This window comes from Oenanthe melanoleuca, chromosome 2 (genome assembly GCF_029582105.1).
Source record: "Oenanthe melanoleuca isolate GR-GAL-2019-014 chromosome 2, OMel1.0, whole genome shotgun sequence".
NCBI classification, from domain to species: Eukaryota; Metazoa; Chordata; class Aves; order Passeriformes; family Muscicapidae; genus Oenanthe; species Oenanthe melanoleuca.
In genome coordinates this window covers 122,068,342-122,088,722 of record NC_079335.1, presented here as the reverse complement: position 1 = coordinate 122,088,722, position 20,381 = coordinate 122,068,342, and the positions used below count along the sequence as shown (strand labels likewise).

The 20,381-nt window shown below is 36.7% G+C and overlaps 1 protein-coding gene across 1 annotated transcript in view; it reads right to left on the bottom strand.

The window, feature by feature from the left end:
* Positions 1–20,381, bottom strand: part of THSD7A (thrombospondin type 1 domain containing 7A) — a 254,711-nt gene that overhangs the window by 174,636 nt on the left and 59,694 nt on the right. The window contains exon 3 of the mRNA XM_056484539.1: positions 7,367–7,911. Within this exon, the coding sequence (XP_056340514.1) occupies positions 7,367–7,796 (430 nt within the window). The 5' untranslated portion in view covers positions 7,797–7,911. The remainder of the gene's footprint in view (positions 1–7,366; positions 7,912–20,381) is intronic.

Genomic DNA, 20,381 nt, shown 5'->3' with positions numbered 1-20,381 from the left:
CAGAAGAGCAGAAGAAACAGAAAAATGTCATGTGAATCCAGGACATAAACTTCAATAAACAGGATAAACATATGCATTGTCCTTTACCCCAGAAATTACTTACGCACAAAATTTAATGTACAATTTAATTTATACCATAAAAAAAAAATTAACTCAAAATATTGATTCTTATTTGTCTTTAATAATGCTATATTTTATATTATGGGAATTGGGCTTTCTGTTAAATTTAGAGTTATTGTGTCAAAAGACACACACTTCTGTTATCCAAAGAACCCAGTGGACATTCAGGATAAAAAAATGACATCAAACAAAACAGGGAACTGTAAAGTTAAACCCTGGTCTATAAGGTATTAAAAAACCTGAATCAATTCTACACTGGATCCCAACCTGCAGAATAAAACCCACAGCTTTTGAGGCATTCTCCTATTCCAGCATTCCTATGAGCTGAGGGATTGAGCTGATCCAGTTAGCATAAGCACTTCAGGGCACTTGCTAAAAACAATCCAGGCATCCTCTGCTACCAGTACAACATTACCAACTAACCATTTTTAACTTTTCTGACAGCTTCAAAATGCCATCCTCCAAGTGAAATGAACCATTACCCTAGCATATAGTACTTGTTTATCTTAACTAGAGGTTTATAATATCAGCCACACTTTTCTTCTATTTTCCTGCTTCAAATATGGCAAAGTAGCTGCATAAGAAAAAGAATTTCACAGCACAGTATTTTTATCCAAACATTTAAATATTTACTTTGATTTTGTTAAATAGGGACAGAATACTAAACAACATTTATAAATAATTTCCTTAAAGCAACCCTTTTCTGCATCTCTGCCAAATATTCTGTTGCCAGGCTGCACTACAAGTCTTTTTGCATTAATCAAAGACTTAAGACATGCTTTGCAAAATTTCTTTTGAATAAAATATCTGAAAGGATATTTTATAAATGAGGGCAAAGAGCAACAGGGATGAACATGCCTAATGAAAATGAATATGTCCTTATTCAAGACCCAGATAGATAAGCCCCATTTGACTACATAAAAGTCAGATTAAATTGGGAGATGACAGCAAAGAGTATGGTTGCTTAGATGCACACAGCAGAATGCAATAAAAGTGATAAATTCTAATTAATATTAATTCATGAAGTGTATGTGTAACCAACACTTAATCACATTCTATCCTGGAGGATCATTTGTATTTAGCAGTAATTTTTCCTTAGCCGATTTTGCTTGAATAATTTTTAATATTTGAATGGTGATGAAATACAGTTTTTATTAACATTCCTTTTATCTTATTCTGTTGACTGAAGACCAGAGAATCAAAAAGATGAATCCCCAAAAACACCTTTTACAATCAGTGGCAGTTTAAAATCTTGACAGACCTCTCTCCTCAAGGATGTGCAGGTGCCATTGAAGTTCACCATGCCATAACCAGGGCTCTATTTTCCCTTGAAGAGGTCCTCACTGCCCTCTTTCATCATCATATGTGAATGCCCTTCCTGACAGTTAGGCCCCAAGATAAAACATCTTTTTCTCATTTAGCATTTTCCCTAGCATCTAATCCTCCTCTTCAGATCATTTCTTCATAATCTCTTTAAAATCAGGAGTTTCCCAGTTACTGACACAGGCTTATCTGTCTCTAGTCTCAAGGTGCAATTACTGCAAGAAGTCTTTACTCAGGTTTAAAAAAAAACCAAACCAAACCAAACAAAACAAACAAACAAACAACAATAACAACAAAAAGAAAATAAATATTGAAACAAATGGGGGGATTTCACCTATGTAATGAAACAGCTCCAACAAAAAAAAAAAAAAAAAGACACAGCCCTTGAGAGCTAAGTGCTTTAATCAAAGGTTTGGTTAGGTAATTTTTCCTCTCTCCCTCTTGCCTTCTGATAATTCCTGTCAGTGTGTATTTAGGTACATTTTGAAATGCCTGCTGGGTTGCCAGTCCTAGGAAGGACTTCTGTCCTCCTCAGGCATTAATATGAGTTAGGAACACTCAGTGCAGGGAAAACAGGACAGTCCTAGGGTCATACATAGGGAAAATAAATACTTTTTATTCAGTGATTTTAGTGATTTTTATTCAGGGTTTTAGGCACCAAAGAAGTTAGAAGAGGAATTTCAGAACTGTTGAAAATTCCACGAACTATTTTTAAAATAGATTTGGCCATTAGAATGTCAATCCTGACAGGGATGCAATGGTACAGATGTTGTGTGTGTAGGAAACGGAGAGGTTGAAAATCAGAGGAGTATTGAGACCCAAGTTCATATCAGTCAAGATCCCAAAGTAACACCTTGAAACAGAAAACATTTGTTTATAGGCTCTGTAGCCAGGAGGTCCTTGTGTAGCCCTCTTGCCAAGGCAATGGAACAGGGATAAATCACATAGAGATGCTGTTCCCTGAGAAAGACCAGAAAGTGATTAAGAGCTCTTTCCTGCAGAGTTTGCAACACTCTTCTAGCCCCTGTGGAAACCACCTGGCCCACTGTTTCCCCTCCTGGCTTCCACTACCCCAAAAGTACCTATGATCTTCTCTATGCTGCCTACACACATATTATTCCTTTCCTCTGGTTCTTTACTGCATCAAAGGCTGAGCACGTTTTCATCTAAGGACCAATTCTCTCCTAGGAGACACAACATAAGCAGGAAAACAGAGATACTTAATTGTTCTCTTCGGGAAATAACGACTTCTTTCTCTTTCCACTTCAATTTTTAAAACAGCACTGTTACTCACAGAAAGCCTATTTCAAGTTCTACCCTTGTTAAAAAGAAGGGAAAATGTCCAACTGCAATTGTTATATGAAAGACCAAGCTTTGGTATCATCAATTGCAGATATCTCAAATAATTCTGTAGAGATACACCTATCTGTACTCTCTGAGATCTGATCAAGTCTTTAAAACAGACAATAATGAAAAATGCAGCACCTCCTGGATTTTTTCTTATGACTTTTTGTTCCAGAGGTATTAATCCAATGCTTCATCTTCTACTTCAAAGTTGTAATGTGCACTACTTCAAGCTGTTGGAAGATGTGATTTTAATGTGATTGAACCTTGCTGATTTTGTGCATTCTTCAGTAATTAATCAACATATAATATATATATTATATCTGTATATATATCTTAGTAACTGTAGGCAGTCATTACACCCAATACTAACAGCACATCACAGATCAGCAAGTGAATTCATTTAACAAAAAATATGAAGTAGAGGGTAGAATCTGATGGAACAAAAACATCTATGCTTAGTCAGTTGTATAAAGGAATGGGAAATATGTCTGCATGATGAAATGACAGACTAAGAAAAGTGTGCATATTCATGTAAAGTGAAAAAAGTGAAAACTTCATGGGTGTCTGTGTTTAGGAATCAGCAGTCATCACACTGGTCACTGCAAAACCTACAGATACATCAATATCTTAGCCCATGGTATCACCAGATTATAAGGTGTCTTTGAATATGAAAATCACAGACTGGGTCAGGTTGGAAGGGACCACAGTGGGTCATCTGGTCCAACCTCCCTGCCTAAGCAGGGTCATCCCAGAGCACAGAGGCAGGATTGCATCCAGACAGTTCTTGAATATCTCCAGTGATAGAGACTCCCCAACCTCTCAGGTAAATCTGTTCCAGTGCTCAGTCACCTGCACAGTAAAGAAATTCCTTCTCATATTCAGATGGAACTCCCTGTGCATCAGTTTCTGCCCATTGCCTCTCCTTTTATTGCTTGGCAACACTGAGAAGAGCCTAGCTCTATTCCTGACAACTCTCCTTCAGATTAAATTCAGTAAGATCCAGCAAAATTTTAAGCAAATCATAAAAGTTAAGGAAGAATAACAGAGGCATGTAAGAAGCTCACAGAAGTTCAGTGTAGTAGTGTGGGACCTGAAGCAAACAACTGCTCATTGGAAATGAAATCAGTTAAATCAGAGAAAGGAAACTACTCTTGAACAAAATGTGTCGTTAAACATCTTTTCAACATAAATAGCTCAGTGCTTGGCAGTGTGTGTCAGCCTCACACCAATATAATAACCAGGCCTCAGTGCCACAACTTCTCTTCCAAGAGTTGCTGAAAGCTGCTGTTGTCTAGCTCAGATCATCAACCAGACACACACCATGACTAAACTCTGGAATCATCACTGATGTTTGTGTTTCATCACTTTGCTTTATTTTGTGTTAAAGCACCAAGATGGCTTTCCCAGAGACCACACAAAAGGAACCAGCTGTGTACTTGAAACTGAATAAAATGCATGCACCAGGTCTGCACAGGATGGAATGAGAAAGTTTGGTGAGAAACCTAGTTTAATCACTTGTAGCTACAATCAACTATGCTCATTTAAATGCCATTCAAAACTCTGAAGGTCCATTAAACGCACCAGAACACCAAATACCCATTCTCTCAAGACATGAAAAAAAGTAACAAAAGCCAAAAGTCAAAGCAGTTTCAGCTGGAGAAGTAAAAATGACTCAGTGATGGCACCCCTATCACAGGATGGGTGGAGATTAAAGGGGACCTTCTATCTGGAGATAACTTTTAGCTCAACCTCCCTGCTCAAAACAGATTATTCACAACATTGTATATATTGAAAGAAAGCTAGCTAAACCTCCAAATGGTTAAAGTGAATATTGCAATAACCTCAGATTTTTATGGTAGTAGACAGGAGGATGGTAGTAAACAGGAAATCATGTCCCCTGAGAGCTTTTTATAGAATGAAAGCAAACACTTGAAATTTGAATTAGAACACTCCTCCCCTCTTTCCAACAAAACAAAACACCCCTTCAGACCCCATAAACAAAACAAACAATCAAACAAAAAAAAAAAAGGAAATTACTATTCCATAAAACAAAGGAGGCCTTAACTCAAACCTCATAATCATTGCAGATTATTGTCAAGGGCATCCTTAAGAAAACAAAATGCAGTAAAGCAGTATAGAAGACACAGAGTAGCATACACCAGGACATTATTTCTAAAACCTTTAGAAATAAAAACAAGACAGATGCAAGTCATGAGCAGCACTTACAAAGCTGATGACAGACTAAATTCAATACAAAAGTAGCATGGTTCTCAAAAAATGGACATAAGAGGTCCCAAAAGGCATATAATCAAGCTGATTGCCTTGACAAAGACTCAGCCACACATTCCTCTGACCTCTCTCATTCACAGAAGAAGGAAAATATCATCTGAAGTGCATGAGCTCACTACTGTTCAGTTTTGTTTTTCTCTCTGGTACCTTAGCTGAACTCTGTACATCTCATACCACATGTCACTTCAGACCACTGACCAGCAATTCTTCCACTTCACATTCTAGATCCTCCCACAACTGGAGGGGGAGAAAACAAAAGATTTCAACACACAGCCAAGAAGAAGAGCTCAAAAATTTAATTTGGAGCCAAACACAGATGCAGTGTCTTATTCACTGCATCTTGTCATTCATCATCTGAAAAGAGCCACTCTTGTTTTTGATTACGTGTTTTTCATCATGTTTCCCATCTCATCACTGGTGTTATGGCTGCAATATTTCTTATTGTAAGCAAAACAGACGAGAGAGGTCACAGAAGGAAAGATGAAGGAAAGAACTAGCTCTTCATCAGGCAAAGTAATTGGATCATACCTGCTCTACACAAAAGTTTCTTAAGAGCAGTCTTTGCCAGGAAGGAAGGAAGAAAGGAGGATAACTCAAAAGCCAAGAGTTTCCTTCCTGCTGGTTAAACTGACATGACCTCAGAGCACGTGTACTATGTGCAAAGTGGAGTTAAGTCCATAGCAAACTGACTGCACCTGTTCTTAAGTAGTAGTTCTCTAGAATTATTATTATCCTCAAACAATGTTACTATTTTAAAATTCTTAGATACCATCCATTGCACTGTTAAATGGAGACATAATAAAATGCTGGAGAGTTTATTCTGCTGATGCCTAGCAACTTGGGGTAAATGTGAAATGCTTTATGGAAATGTTATATTATTACTGTGCCTTTGCATAAGCCTATGCACTCATATAATCTCTTTAAGTGTGTGTTGAACATTTACAGATCTGTAATGGAACTATAAACTGTTTTTAATCTGTCAATGATTTAAAAGGAAAAAAGGTCACTGTGTAACCCATCTTGCAGTCAGATGTGAAAGTTGCAAAGGATTCTCCCTTCTTCAGATTTCTCTTTCTAGTGTTATTGGAAAGCTTGTCTTCTTGTTTAAATGAATTTCCTTTTAATCTCTTCTCTGAGCTGCTGGATAGATGGAGTCTCTTAAAAAATTCAGGATATCACTGTAATTGTAAATTGATCTGCCTCTTGGCAGAAGGCTGTGTCCCTCCATCCAGGAAACAGACTGTCTTCTCAAAGTTGTTTTTCAGACAAATGATAAATTTTCAATCTCTCTTATTATTGTATTATCCTTAATGAAAAATCACTTTTTAAACAAATCTACTACTTTTTGGATTGTTTTATTCCTGGCAACATACAGGAAAGGAAGCTAACTGCCAAAGACAATGTGAAATATTTCCCAGTCAGAAATTCTTAAATTTCCTAAACAACAATTTGATTCTACTTACATAGGAACTAAAACTGTATCAAGGCAACTAAAATGCACATATTCATCACTGCTCAAGTCCTGAATTAATGCAATATATTAATAGACACAGGAAAACTCCCCACTGATTTTTAATGCAGAGTTAAGGTTGAAACACTGTTATGACTATGCAATCTTTAAAACAGACACGTAACTCATTAGGATCAAAGTAGGGGAAATTATCCATCTACTGTGGTGCTGAATCCACACAGCCTATTTGCCTTTGGCTCTTTGGTTATGAGATCTGGCATCACTTGGATTATTTCACCTAATCCATCATTAGCTTTCACGTGTCCTATATACCGTGGAATAAACCTAAATTTAACAAACCCAACTCCCCATCAATTACCACACTGAATATATTACATGTCAGCACAGGACACAAAGATTAGGTGTGCTGAATCACATCTTTCTTTGTGAAAATTCAGTATGTTTAGAGCACTTTTAACAACACTGACTCTAATTGTAAGAATTGTTCCTTCTTATTGTGGATGGGCACTAATGCTCTGACCTTCATGTACAGGTGCAGAGCTGCTAAACAAAATGAAAAACCTCAAAAGACACAGAAAATATGAAAGACATCCCAATAACAGAGCCACGGACTCACAAATGTGGAGTTTTTTAATTGCAGTATTTGCCTAGATGGTAGAATCCTGTAAGATGACCTATTTTCCCCCTATAATCCTGCCGGTAAACATTAGTTATTTAGATTAACTTTCTCTGTCCACACACACAAAGCACACAGGAAGGCTGTTACAACAAAAACTCAGTACACTTCTGCCGCGTTACCGCAGCACCCCGACTTACCAGTCTTCCACAAATAGACGGAGGAAGTTTGGGATTCACTTTGCGCACGGGCGTCCCGGCTCGCCAGCAGCAGCAGCAGCAGAGCCAGCAGCGGCAGGGCAGGCAGGGCAGGCAGGGCTGGCAGGGCGGGCAGGCTCCGGGCGGGCAGCGCAGCATCCCCCGGAGCGGGGCAGCGAGCGGCGCTCCCCGCGCTCAGCCCCATCCCTCCGGCCCCGAATCCCCGCAGCGCCGCCGCCAAACCTTCCCGCAGCCACCCGCCCCGCTTCACCATTTCTCCGCGGGGAGGAAGGGGCCGGAGACCTCTCTCCCGCTGCTGTGCATGGCACTGGAGCAGGAGAAGCTGCTTGGCACCGGGGAACAATAGAGTCCTCGCTCGCTGCGGCTGCGGCCGCTCCCCGCGCCGGCTCGGGCGCCGCTCCGCGCTCCTCATTCAGCGCCGCCAGCAGTGTTCCATCAGCTCAAAGCGAGACAGCTGTCCGCAGGGGGCTCCAGCTGACTGAGCAGGTTATCTTGCTCTGGGAGGCAGCAGCAGTCATTTACACCAGCTGGAGAGAGCGAGAGACAGAGAAACAGGGATGAGGAGAAACACAAATAGCCCGGCGCTGTAATCTCCGCGCAGAGTGACTGCGAAAGGCTGGCTTCCCAGCCTGTCTCTCCCGGAACATCCCGAATGATACAAGCTAAGAAGAAAAGAAATCATCATCAGACGTGCTTCAGAAACACAAGTCATTCGACCAGAACAGATATAAACAGAACGATATATAACAATTAAGAGAGCATCAGACATTTGTCCTGATAATACTGTGTACGCTGCATTAACCATTTTGTAAACAATAAAACAATAAGTGATTACACATGCACTAAACAGACAATTAAGACCTTATGAAGGGAAATTAAAGAACATGTAGAAAAAATACCTTGTCTTGCATATATTTATCAAATCTGTTTGAGGTAATGGCATATAGCTATCTGCTATGAGGATAGATGAATATGTGTGTATAATAATGTGTATGTATGTGTAAGCCTATCACCTCTGTGGTAGATGAAGTGTGTATATATAAAATATAACACAAGATAACATCCTTTCTTGTCCAGCAAGTATGTACACATATATACATGCATAAACGTCAACTGTGTAATTTAAAATAATTTGAAGAGCAAGTTATCAATCATTTTACATATGAAAGTATGCAGGATACATTAGGCTGTCAAGATGGTACAAAAACGTGGAGAGAGACAAAGCTTTTTAAACAGGGATCTTTATCTCTCCCACCCTCTATGCAGGGAACAGACTCTATAACCAAAAGATTGGGCTTCTGACACCTATAAACTGGGAAGCAAATGAGGATTTTTCAAGAAAACCAATATAATGTTTAGAAAGTTACATTAAAAATGCAAACAAAAATACACAGTAAGAGCACATGACCCAGAGCTGAAAAATGATGGAGCTATTGTTGTTTAAAGAAGAAACCTTCAGTCAACCTCTCTTGGGACGCCTGTCATTTTGCACAACCTTCCCAGACTCAGCCTTTTCACATGCATTAGATTAAAATCAGTTGTGATCAAATAATTCCCAAGTCCTTGCCTGTTTAAATATTCTGACATCAGAGCAAATTAGCAATGTTGAAGGTTGCAAATTCGTCTTTGTTTACTTTCCACTCTGTTACGCCTCTAAGAGGGAATTAAAGGCTCAGGGAGCTATAGCACCATGAGGCTGTGATTAAGAGAGATAAGCAAGTGTGGATTACTGTTCCTCAGCTGTTGAAAAACAGGCAACAATCAGGAGATTATAGGTTGATAAGGGATACATAGAATACCATGATCTTAACAAATTTATAGCGTCCTGATCCAGAACTTGGACCCTCAGCTAAAAGCACTTCAGGAGATACATTCTATTCACTTCTACATCATGCTGTATTCACTTTAGAAAGCATGGTTTTCCATTCAGCCTTTGCTTTGAACTAGAGAGAACACTGATTTAAACCAAAATGTTTTCTGAGTTCATTGATTTACATCAATTTTAAAGCCACATCTGTGGTTAAGTTAATCACACACACATTATTTAACAGACTGTGTAGTGGGACTTGAGAATATTCAACATAATAAAATTAATGCCAGGTTCACAATTTATGAAAAATAGGATTAAGAATCTAAAGGCTTAAAAAAGTTTTAAGAATCTCAGGAAATCTCTGACAATAGCTGTATTGACTTGTATACTTAAAACATATGTAGCTTATATACTTCTTTGAAAAACTAAGAGTAAAATGTTGGCTTTTTAGCCAAAGCTATGCACCAGAGGAAAACTCAAGTTTATAGAGAGACTAGGGGAAAAGGCACCCTTTTCAGAGGTATTAAACACAATGGATTCTACCTAGAATTGTTAATGAATGTATAAGGAATGCCTCTGAGAATATTTTGTACGTGACTCAGATCATCTGGAAACATCATCAGGGAACAGATCATCCATGTAGTTGGCACAATGAATCAAAGTGGGTTTTGACAGCAGAACAAAGCAGCATCACAAGAGAGGGTAAGCACACGTACACAAATACTCAAATATTTTATTATACTTATGTAACTACAGGACTGCATACTTCAAAACCACTAAAATATAGATTATCAAAGTAAAATATATTCACACTGCTTTTTATGGTTTCACCCTTTTTTTGGTCACAGAATCAAAGAACTACAAAAGAATAATTCCACTTTTCTTTTTTTGGTCAGAAGATACAATGAATTAAAACCATTCAGAAATAGGTCACAGAGACAAAATGGAAGGAATATTTATTATGCAAAAGTATTTGTGTGTCTGGAAAACAAAAAATAAGGAATTCTGAAGAGCTGGTTTTGGGACACACTCAGACACTGATGCTGTACATACATTCATCTATCACTCAGTACAGGGAAAGGCCAAAGTGGTTCCCCAGGCCAAAGACCAGGCTGGTGCCTGAAGACCCAAACACCAACACCTACCACACCAACCTAACTGCAGGAGCTGGACTGCTCAAACAAGAGGGAATATACCCTGATTTTAAGTTCCATTTGCTGTCAGCATGCCTTCCTGGGAATGATGTTAGCCATTTCCATCCCAGTCTGATGCTACATGAATATGGGACCTCCCTCCAGTTAATAACACAACCTCTGTTTCCAGCCCACTGGCATTCTTCTAATGTATGCTTAACAATCATAATTTATCAGTTGTTTATGGCTTAGACATTCCCAAATAACTGACTAAGTATTTCTGAGAAGGAGGCTCTAGACAAAGCATAGAAATAAACTACAATTGACATTAGCATTCATATCACAAACTTAATAGTGTCATAGTTGCCCCTTATAGCACAAACATGCAAGCCTCAAGAGATACAATTATTTATTTAGATGTAAAGGTGGCACCTGGGGATATGGTTCAGTGGTGGACTTGGCAGAGATAGGTCAGTGGCTGAACTCCATGATCTTAAAGATCCTTTCCAAACTAAATAATCCTATTATTTTATTTGAGGCACAACAGCTACAAGAAGTCTGTAAAATACTCACACAAATCATTGGCAACTTAGCACCTTTTAATTTTTATGCAAAAAGTATTACTAACTTCAAAGACCTTTATGAAAATGACAAAGTGTTAGTCATGAAATATTGGAATAACTTTGTTCATATTTCCTAGCATTAAAGAGTTAAAGGATGACAAAGTAAGATGTAAGACCTTTTATTTTTTGGAAACAGAAATGGTAAGATAGATATTTCAATACAGAATCAAGCTGGTAGTATTCCTTTGCTGCCAGGAAGTCCCATGCTAACACCCTTCTCTTTATGAAAAGCCATGAATAAAAGCTTCAGGATCACATTACTTTATATCCTGATGATGTTGTATTTCTACATATAGTAAGGCCAAAGAGCATGCAAAGACTACTAAATATAAAAGGCACATTTGTTGCTAGAGTAAGCAATACACAACAAAGAGCAGTGATCAGCATCACTTCCATCTGCCTTCAATTTCAGACTGGTCAAGCCAGAAACCTTTAGAGAAGTTTCAGTTAATTTTTGTAGATCTATAGAAGATGTTTTACAAACTCTAACTGTACATCACTAAACCATCTCTGCTGCATGAATAATAGACTAAATCTACAGAATAATTACTAGAATAGCCCAAATTCTAAAGAGGGAAAAATGTTTTATTTCTTGTGTAGAAAAGTCAAAATTCTCTTCATCTGAACTGTACTAGTTTTGACTGATCTCTCTCTCTCTCCTAGGTATAAAAATTACAAATATTGCCAAAAACAACTAAGTCACCCATCTCCTATTCATTTAGCTCTATGGTTATAAAGAGTTTACTATAGCCAATGCCCACTGGATAATAGAGTACCAAACATTTCTGAAAAGAATTCTAAATCTGTAACATGCTGAACATCTGATTCTGTTGCCATATGGGGTAGGATGCCCTTGGATATATTCATTTCATGGGATGTAGTGATATTGTGGCCCCACTAACTTCTAGAGAAGTTAAGAAGGTGAAGTGTGTTCCCTTACATGTACGTTTCTTTGTAATATCCATGATCAAAATAATTCACACAACAGTTAAAAGAAGCTTTTGTTCGCTTCATTCCCTGACAAACTCATGGACCAAAAATTCTTGTTCTACATTTTGTGGGAGCCTGACTTTCATGAAGATTTTCTACTAAGGTTGCAAGTGTATTGTGATAATTCTCTTCAGATGGGACCTGCAAGAGTTTTGTTAGATATTGAGTGCTTCAGGTTGGAATAAACTGCACAAGGCTCTTCTACTCTTTGCTGCACAGCATCTAGAACTCTTTACCAGATTCAGAAACAGTCTCTTATTTTTCTTCATATCAATGGTAGAGACCTTAGGGAGCCCACAAAAATATACTAAACATGACAAGGCTGAAAAAGAAAAAATATGTTAGTTTTTCAAAATATGGCTGCTCCAGTCTTTAAGTCCAAAATTACAAGTGCTGTGCAAAACTTGCAGCTGAAGTTATTCTTTAGGAATCCTAAACATATGGCCTCTAGGTGTCACACTCGACCATGTCATAACACACTATTATGGATTTACACTATTGTGAATTCCTCTTTTTCTTTTATAGCAGGTAAGAGGCCTTGATTTTGCCCTTTCAAGGTTTTTATGCCACATCCTCTGTAAAGTTTCAATTTTTAAAACAAACAAACGAAACCAACCTAGCATCTTTCATACAAGTCATCAAACCATACAATTATTTATGGTTTTCCCAGAATAACTGTTTTTGCAAATATTAGATCATGATGCCTGTCTGTTAAATTTGTTTAATTCATTTATATCATGGATTTAGAGAACAAATAATGAACATTAAGAGTTATATGGGTAAGCTGCACTGAAGTAAGAAAGCATTGTATGTACAAGGTGACAGGAATATATTAATAATGTACATTTAAACTCTTCAGTGTTTCCTGATTTCTATAAAAAAGTAGTAATGATTGCTAATAAAAAGTTATTTTTGAAAAATTAATGAGGATTCTATGTACATGAGTAATTAGAAATATCTTGCCACCTAGTTCTGATTTTATAAATGCTTTGCTTTTATTAAGGTAAGATAGCAATTCTTGGCCTGATTTATCTTTTTTAAGGTTTTATTTTTATTGTTTCATTATACTGGGGAAAGAAAGGTGGGTTTTTTAATATTTATTTAATAGCTAGACATTTTCCTACTCATTCTTTCATTGGTATAGGGTGGGTTCTTTAATTGAAAAAAAAAACAAAGAACTGTAGGCAACAAAATCAACATCCTTGGCATTAAATATTCACAGAAAGTAAGTATTCTTTGTAAGGACAGCACATTGAGGTACAGCCAGGAAGTATGTCTAGAACTGGAATATCAAGCTAGAAGAATTCAATTAAGAAATCAATTAATTTATCAATGAGGGCATCCAGCTTTGGACCAAGATACATGATGAAAAAGTGTTTTTACCATTTTTGTTTTCCAAGAAAAGTGTTAGCAATGTAACCAAGGGCTATTGGGCTAAATAGATCAATATGAGTGAAATGTGATGGTCCAAGAACTGAAGAAGGTCAGATTAAACTGCCTAATTTTACTTTCTGGCTTTAAACTGTGAATGAACATTGTCTTTTCTGCCCAGATTTCACTGGCTTCAATGCCAACCATGTGAAGAAGATCCTATCCAAAGATGAGAACTGGCTAAGATCAAACTGTCTCAATGACTTTCTCCACCTTCATAAAAAAGGGCAAAAAAATGCATGAGGAAAATGGTGATTTTTCACTTAAAAGCTTTTGGCAACCCCTGTTTTGAGGAAAAAAACTCTAAGTTTTTTTGTGCTGGGAATGATCAGTATGCTCTTCCCATCACAACTTCCAAAGAGAAGTCTGCACAAACTAGAACGTCCTCTGTAATTGTGATACCAGTTTGCTTACAGAGGGGAAACAAAATAAGATTGGCTACAAAAGTGGAACATAATGGTGGCCTCTAAGTCACCTATCTCAGGATAGAAAGTTTGGAAACAGTGACAGGAAGAGCCAAGAAAGCAGGATGAAATCAGTATAAGAATCCTAATCGGAGGAAAAAGAACCTGCAAGTGACAACTAGAGTTTGTGTGGGTGTGCTATATACTGTTTACTCTTTTAATGCATTAGTCATGGATTTAAACTTTGTATAGGTATGTGAATAAGACTGCACAGAGAATGGAGCCTTTTTAATCTAACTTTAGTTACATCAGTTTCAGAAAACCCAACAGGGACGTCAGTAATGGAGAAAACAAACCAAACCCATTGACCATAAGTGCCATTTAATTTTTAACTCCAAGCCCATTATCCTAGATTTTCCAAGATGTAACCAAAATACAGGATTTTAATGATCTTTCCAAGTCAACTGTATTCCTTCAATGTATGCATGTATTTTTGAAATTTGTTTTCCTAAAATCAATGGGAACAGCAAGCCCCCACGTCTAATATGAACTTAGGCTGAAAATAAATGTTTATCTAGACAACAGGCTGACTGGAGAAAAAAAGTGGTTAAAACTCATAGCTTTAAATGCAAATAAGTAAAATTATTCACAGGATCTGAAGAGCAATTGGGGAGATTTCAAAGACACAATGGAGAGGTAAGTACTGAAATCCCTGGCAAGGGGAACAAAAAGACAATGAAATAAACAAAGAAAATCAGTGCCTATTATTGACTTTGAAAATCCTCTCCAGGGAGAGCTTAGTAATATGCACATACCAAATCACCTTAAACAAAAGCCACCTTCAGTCAATTTTAAACCTTTTCCTTATTAAAATCCTATTGATTGATCATTTTTCATCTAAATGTCTGACAAGCCAATTTCCATTTTCAAGGAGGGAAATGTTGGTCTTCTTTTTAAGGTCATAAATCACTCAAACATTCTGTTATCAATTCTCAAATTAGTTAGGTAATACTAATTAATAAGAAAACTAAACAAGGCTGAGTTCTTTAGTGAGTTGTTTCGTTGGTGCAGCTATTTTTAACTTAACCAATACATTCAGTGGTTTCCAGACTCAGTAGTAGTGACAAACACAAGATAGGTGGAAATAGCTTTTAATAACTTGCTAACTTGTTAAGAGTCCTAATTTAGCTGGCCAAAAGTACATCTGTGTGTTTTGTTCTGGCTTCAGCAGATCAATGAACAAGAGGATAACTTCAGTAAACTGATTAATGTATCTCACACCTTTCAGGCTCAGGGTGAGTTGAGGTGAGACTTAAACCATTCTAAACTAATAATAAGGTTCAATTAGGATTTGCTAACTAAATAAACCCTAAGATAGAACCCCATTTTATCATTAATAATAATACTTTGCAGAATTGTAGGTCATGATTAAAATTACAGCCCTAAAGATAGTATCTCAAAATAAAGCTTTCCCTCTGCAATACTATGTAAAACTTCACAAGCCTGTCCCATCTGTCATACTTCCATTATATAGTAGCTGCTTTAACTGGGAGATGGGAGGCAAATCTGTTCCTACTGATCAATCTCATTATTGAACATTATAGGTCACTCACCAAAGTCAACTCTGGAGCAAACTACAATGAAAAAAGTAAATCTAAATAAGGAAGGCCACAAAGTTAGCAAACTCTAAATTAATATTAATCAAAGCAAGTTATAATTTCAAAACACACAGACTGCAAAATGCTGAGCTGTGTTAACAAAACCTCCCATTCTCCTAAGAGCTGCCTTTTCTTCCTCCTCGGCTCCTGAACACCATCCTCACCTCCATTTCATTGCAGCAATATTTCTATGGCAAAATAAAGCAAGTAAAAAAGCCAAACCTGTGCACCAAGACACCTGGTATCACAACCACATATAATTGAATTTTCTACATATACATCATGATGCTTTTAAAACATTCTGTGTGCTGGTGAAAAATGTATCCTAAGTTATCAGCATTAGCATTACAACAAAAGCCTCATTAAAAAGGATCAAACCAAGCTTAAGTTGATATGACACTTTCAGGATGGGAAAAACATTCATAAAATTGGCACCCTTGCTTTTCCCTGTGATGACAAAAGACAATATAGCAAGTTATCTCCAATCATTATTATATTTATGTATCTGAAAACAGGATTAAATGCTTTCCAATTAACTGTTAGAGTGAGCTCTGGTACTTCCACAGGTTTTCCCTGTGAGACTCAAAACTAAGCTTGGTGTAAAGAACTGACAGTTGCATCCATACACTCTCTGCAGAATAGAAGACAGCTTCATTTGATATACTGCCCACTGAAGAAAGAAATTATGTGGAGGAGATTCCCAGTGACTGAACTATCATTAAAATATTATAGAAACCTGCACAGCAATTGTCTCTAGATCACCATGCAGTTCAGTTCTTACCATCCATTCCCTGGGACAAGGAAATTTAATTTACACAGATAAAGTAGGGTGGAGAGCATTAAAAATTTGAAGCAGGACTTTGAAATCACAATGGCAATGTTTGAATGATGCTGAGTTCAGGTAAAAGAGCAACCCAAGTTCAGGTAAATAGATAGACATGATTTACCACTGAAAAAAAAAAATAAAAAAAAAAAAGATACATTATGTATAAAGTGAAAGTCAAACTTCACATAAAAACAGATGTATCAATAGGGGAAAAAAAGTTATTATGCTTTCATAGTAATTATTTAAATACTAGACACTAACACAATTTATGTCAGCTTAAATTCTCTTAGCTCCCATATGTAAATACAGATACAACACACAACACACAGTTTCAGTTGTCTGGCTGATAAATCAGTGCCTAAGTACAAAGTTACTTTTCTGAGACATCCCACACACTTGAAAGGAAAATAGCAATTTTTGCAATGTTGCAGAAATACTCTCACCACCAGGTCCACCTCCACCCACCTCCTGCAGATACTTCTACATATGCTTAATATTAATGTCTCCATCAGACAGATTGACTTAGAGATATTTTCAATCCTTTAATATGTAAAAAACCTATTTCTAGTATATTACTACTTAGTCTTTTTCTTTATCAACTCCAAAAACAAATAATTCAGACTTTCACATGAAGAAATATGAAGAAAATAAAAAATATAATCTGATTCCTCCAAAAGCTGTTAGAAAACCATTATAAGCAATCTGCTTTGGAAACCTTGGAGGATAATGGAATGTTAAATCCTCAGATCATTTTAGTCTTTTCTACTTTCTACAGAGCAAAACCATACAAGCAAAGCCATAACATTATGCAGAAATTTGCCCAAATCTGATTATTGCACGTGGTCTTATCTAAAGGAAGTTAAATATCTTATGGTCTTTGAATACATCTTAAATACTGAAACTCACAGAATAGCTGGAGACATTGTACCTCACCAAATCTGAAGGGGGGTGCAATTCAATAAATCCATCTCCTGTAAAGCTACAGGGTTGCCATAGCAAAGTAATATACTGGCAAGATTCAGGAAAGAGCTCCATTATGTCAAACACTTTAAACATGCATATGCCTACACTAAATCCCCTCTCTGTCAATAACTGGTTTACTGACAGTCAACAAAATGCTTGATTTCCAACCTTGTGAATCAAGATTTTTTAAAATAGAAAACGTAGCTATATTGAGTTATTTGATTGCAGGGTCTCTGAGAAAAAAATATCCTTGATTTGTAGGTAAGCAGTTTGGCAGTCCCAGTTTGACAGAGCTTAGAGTCCCTCTAAGCTCTCAACACTTAATTTTCATATCTGAAGGGACTGGTGAAGTATACTAAGGATTTTTTCTTCCTTCTGTTAAGAGTTCAGGCTTCTGACTTCATATCCAAAGTTTTCTAAGTACATACATAGTTTTGACACAGGGAAGAGCCCCACACTTTGAATCTTTGTTGAAGAGGGTGAAATAAAATCTTCCAGTCTCTCTTATATGTATGCAAGATGAAAATTGCTATTATCTTTGGTCAGGAAAAAATATCTTCTTTCCACCAAATATTTAAAGTTTTCAAGGAGATCTATTACAGGGAGATTGTCATAGTGCTGTCTTTGTAAGGAATTCTACAGAAAGAAAAAGAATTGAAATATTAATAGGGGATGGCATTTTCACTACATTCTCGGTTGGTACATAATTCAGAAATCCACTCTCATTTTTTCCCATAAAAAAAAAAAATGCACTGATTCCTTTTCTCTTCTGTGTTTCATATTCTGTTTCAGGTTCCCATGCTTATGTTAATCTATAATTTCAAGTTGTGATCTTCACATGATATTACAATGAAACAATCAAAAATGAAGTTTTTTTGCTTTGTATAATGGAATAAGAAGACTATTCATTTGATTTCAGAATGGATCATTAGCCACTGTATTCTTAAACCATTTAAGAGAAATAATTTGAAATCAAACAATAAATAAACCTAATGCATACCTCTAAGCAGAAAGTAATTAAAACAGATAGCAAACATTTGCTTTATTGTTTCTTTCCCCCCTAAATTATGATTTTTGCAACAATTCTTTAAAAAGCTTTCACTTAAACTGCATTGCAAAAATGAGATCATATTCATTGTATGCTCTTCATTAACTCAACTGATGGTGTTTTAATTCCTACAACATACAGAGTCTGATGTTCTTTTTGCAATTTGACATAGCTAGTGTATGCTGAGAATAATTAGCTTCACCATGGCAGAACAAATGATTTCTTTGCAAAGCACACACGCCATTTTTTAACAAAGATTTTTAGAAAACTTTGAAGGTATTTCTTGCCTTACACAGAAACAACTCTTTCATTATTAATTAACTTTTCTGTACCCTAATTTTCCCTAATGAACTAATAATCCATGTTCTATCTGCTAGCAAACACTAAGAACTAAAAGATGATAAATGACACTCAGCACAAGTGTTATGTCTGCTCTATGGAAACACATTGGATTACAAACAGCAAATGCAATTTAAGACTAAGGATTAACCAGAGAGACAACAGCAAGGAAATCCATTACAATTTACCAATTCATTACAATTTCCTTACAGATTGCTAAACTATGATGGCATTTGGTGAATGCATTATGTTAACATATGTGGGTATATAAATGAAGTCAAACAGCTACAATATTCAAAAATATTGTTCTGCTCAGTTTATTCTCAGAACTACAGTCTGGAGTTCAACTCCTCCTTTCCCCATCACAACACAGTCAGAATCTTCTTCCCAAGCGCTCTTATTTTTTGTTCCCCGTGCCAGAAGTAACATTTAGACCTTATTGTATTCCTTAAAAAGCCTAAAGCAAGATAACTAATCCTACAGTCCAAGAACAACCACTGGAATATCTCTTATTTCTTATTCCCAGCACCAATGATAGCCAAGGTGTTTCTGCAGAAGTAGTATCATCAATCTCTTGATGTTTTTACAGAAGTAGTATCATTAATCTCTTACTGTGGTGGTATCAGTGTAGGCTCCATGAGTTTGACATAGTCATTGGTGTTTAGGCCAATCACACCTCCTCGAATATTACTCAGATGGGAGAAGGCAGTTACTGTGATCTTCAAAAAAAAAAAAAAAAACAAAAAACCATGCAATGATAATGTTGCATCCAGAAGCAGTAACTAGAGTGGGTTTTTTCTCTGACTAATATATGGGTATCATCATCACAGGACACAGCACTAATCCTAGCCTATTCTCACAAAGTTTCAAATTACTTGGGCAAAAATGAGAGAAACAAACTCCAACAATACATAAATGATAACTACTTATAGAACTGAATAGAATCTTCAGACCTCCTATGTACAGAAACACCAAAGTGAACTAGGGCCAGTAGATAAACTGAGAGAGTTGATAATGTTGAGATTTAGCCACCTGTACATAAAACCGCCAAACCAAATGTGATTTTTCTATAACACCCCAGCATTCTACATAGACCAGGTAAAAAGTTTAAGAACAAAACTAAAAGATAAAAAAAACAACAGCAACAACAAAGATAGAAACAAAATTTCAAAACTCCAACCTAAAGCTAAACCAAATGCCTCTTAACCACAAACCTACCCAGAATTTAACCTTGAGAAAGCACAATGGTGGCAAGTAAGCACGGCTCACCCACCTGAGCCAGCCCCTGTACAGAAGGTTCTGTCCCACAGTGCTGAGACGAGCACTGACCCTCAGCACCTTGGACAGAGGCTCTGGAGAAGCTCTGTTGATGTCAAACCTTTTCTGCTTCTATTTGTTCTTTTAACAGGGGCCAAGGACCATCTTCACAACATAGTCCTTATTCTTACATCAAGATTTTGGCACAGCTAGTAAAACATAGATGAACGGGCATAAGCTTTAGGTCATCCATTCCTTGGTACAGAAACCATCAAAGCCTAAGACTGTGCTACAATTTATTTTTTTTTTACATACATCAGAGAGACGCTGTAAAAATATTACCCTTAAAACTTTATAACTATTTTACAGGAAATAAAATATTTCCTTTGAGCTGTAGCACTGTTGTCCACAGAAGTTAATTTTTTTCTTTTGCTATTTCTCCTTGATAAGTCAGAAGAAGTCATACTACCAAATGAACACAAAATAAATTGAGCAGCTGGATGAAATTAGTTAGA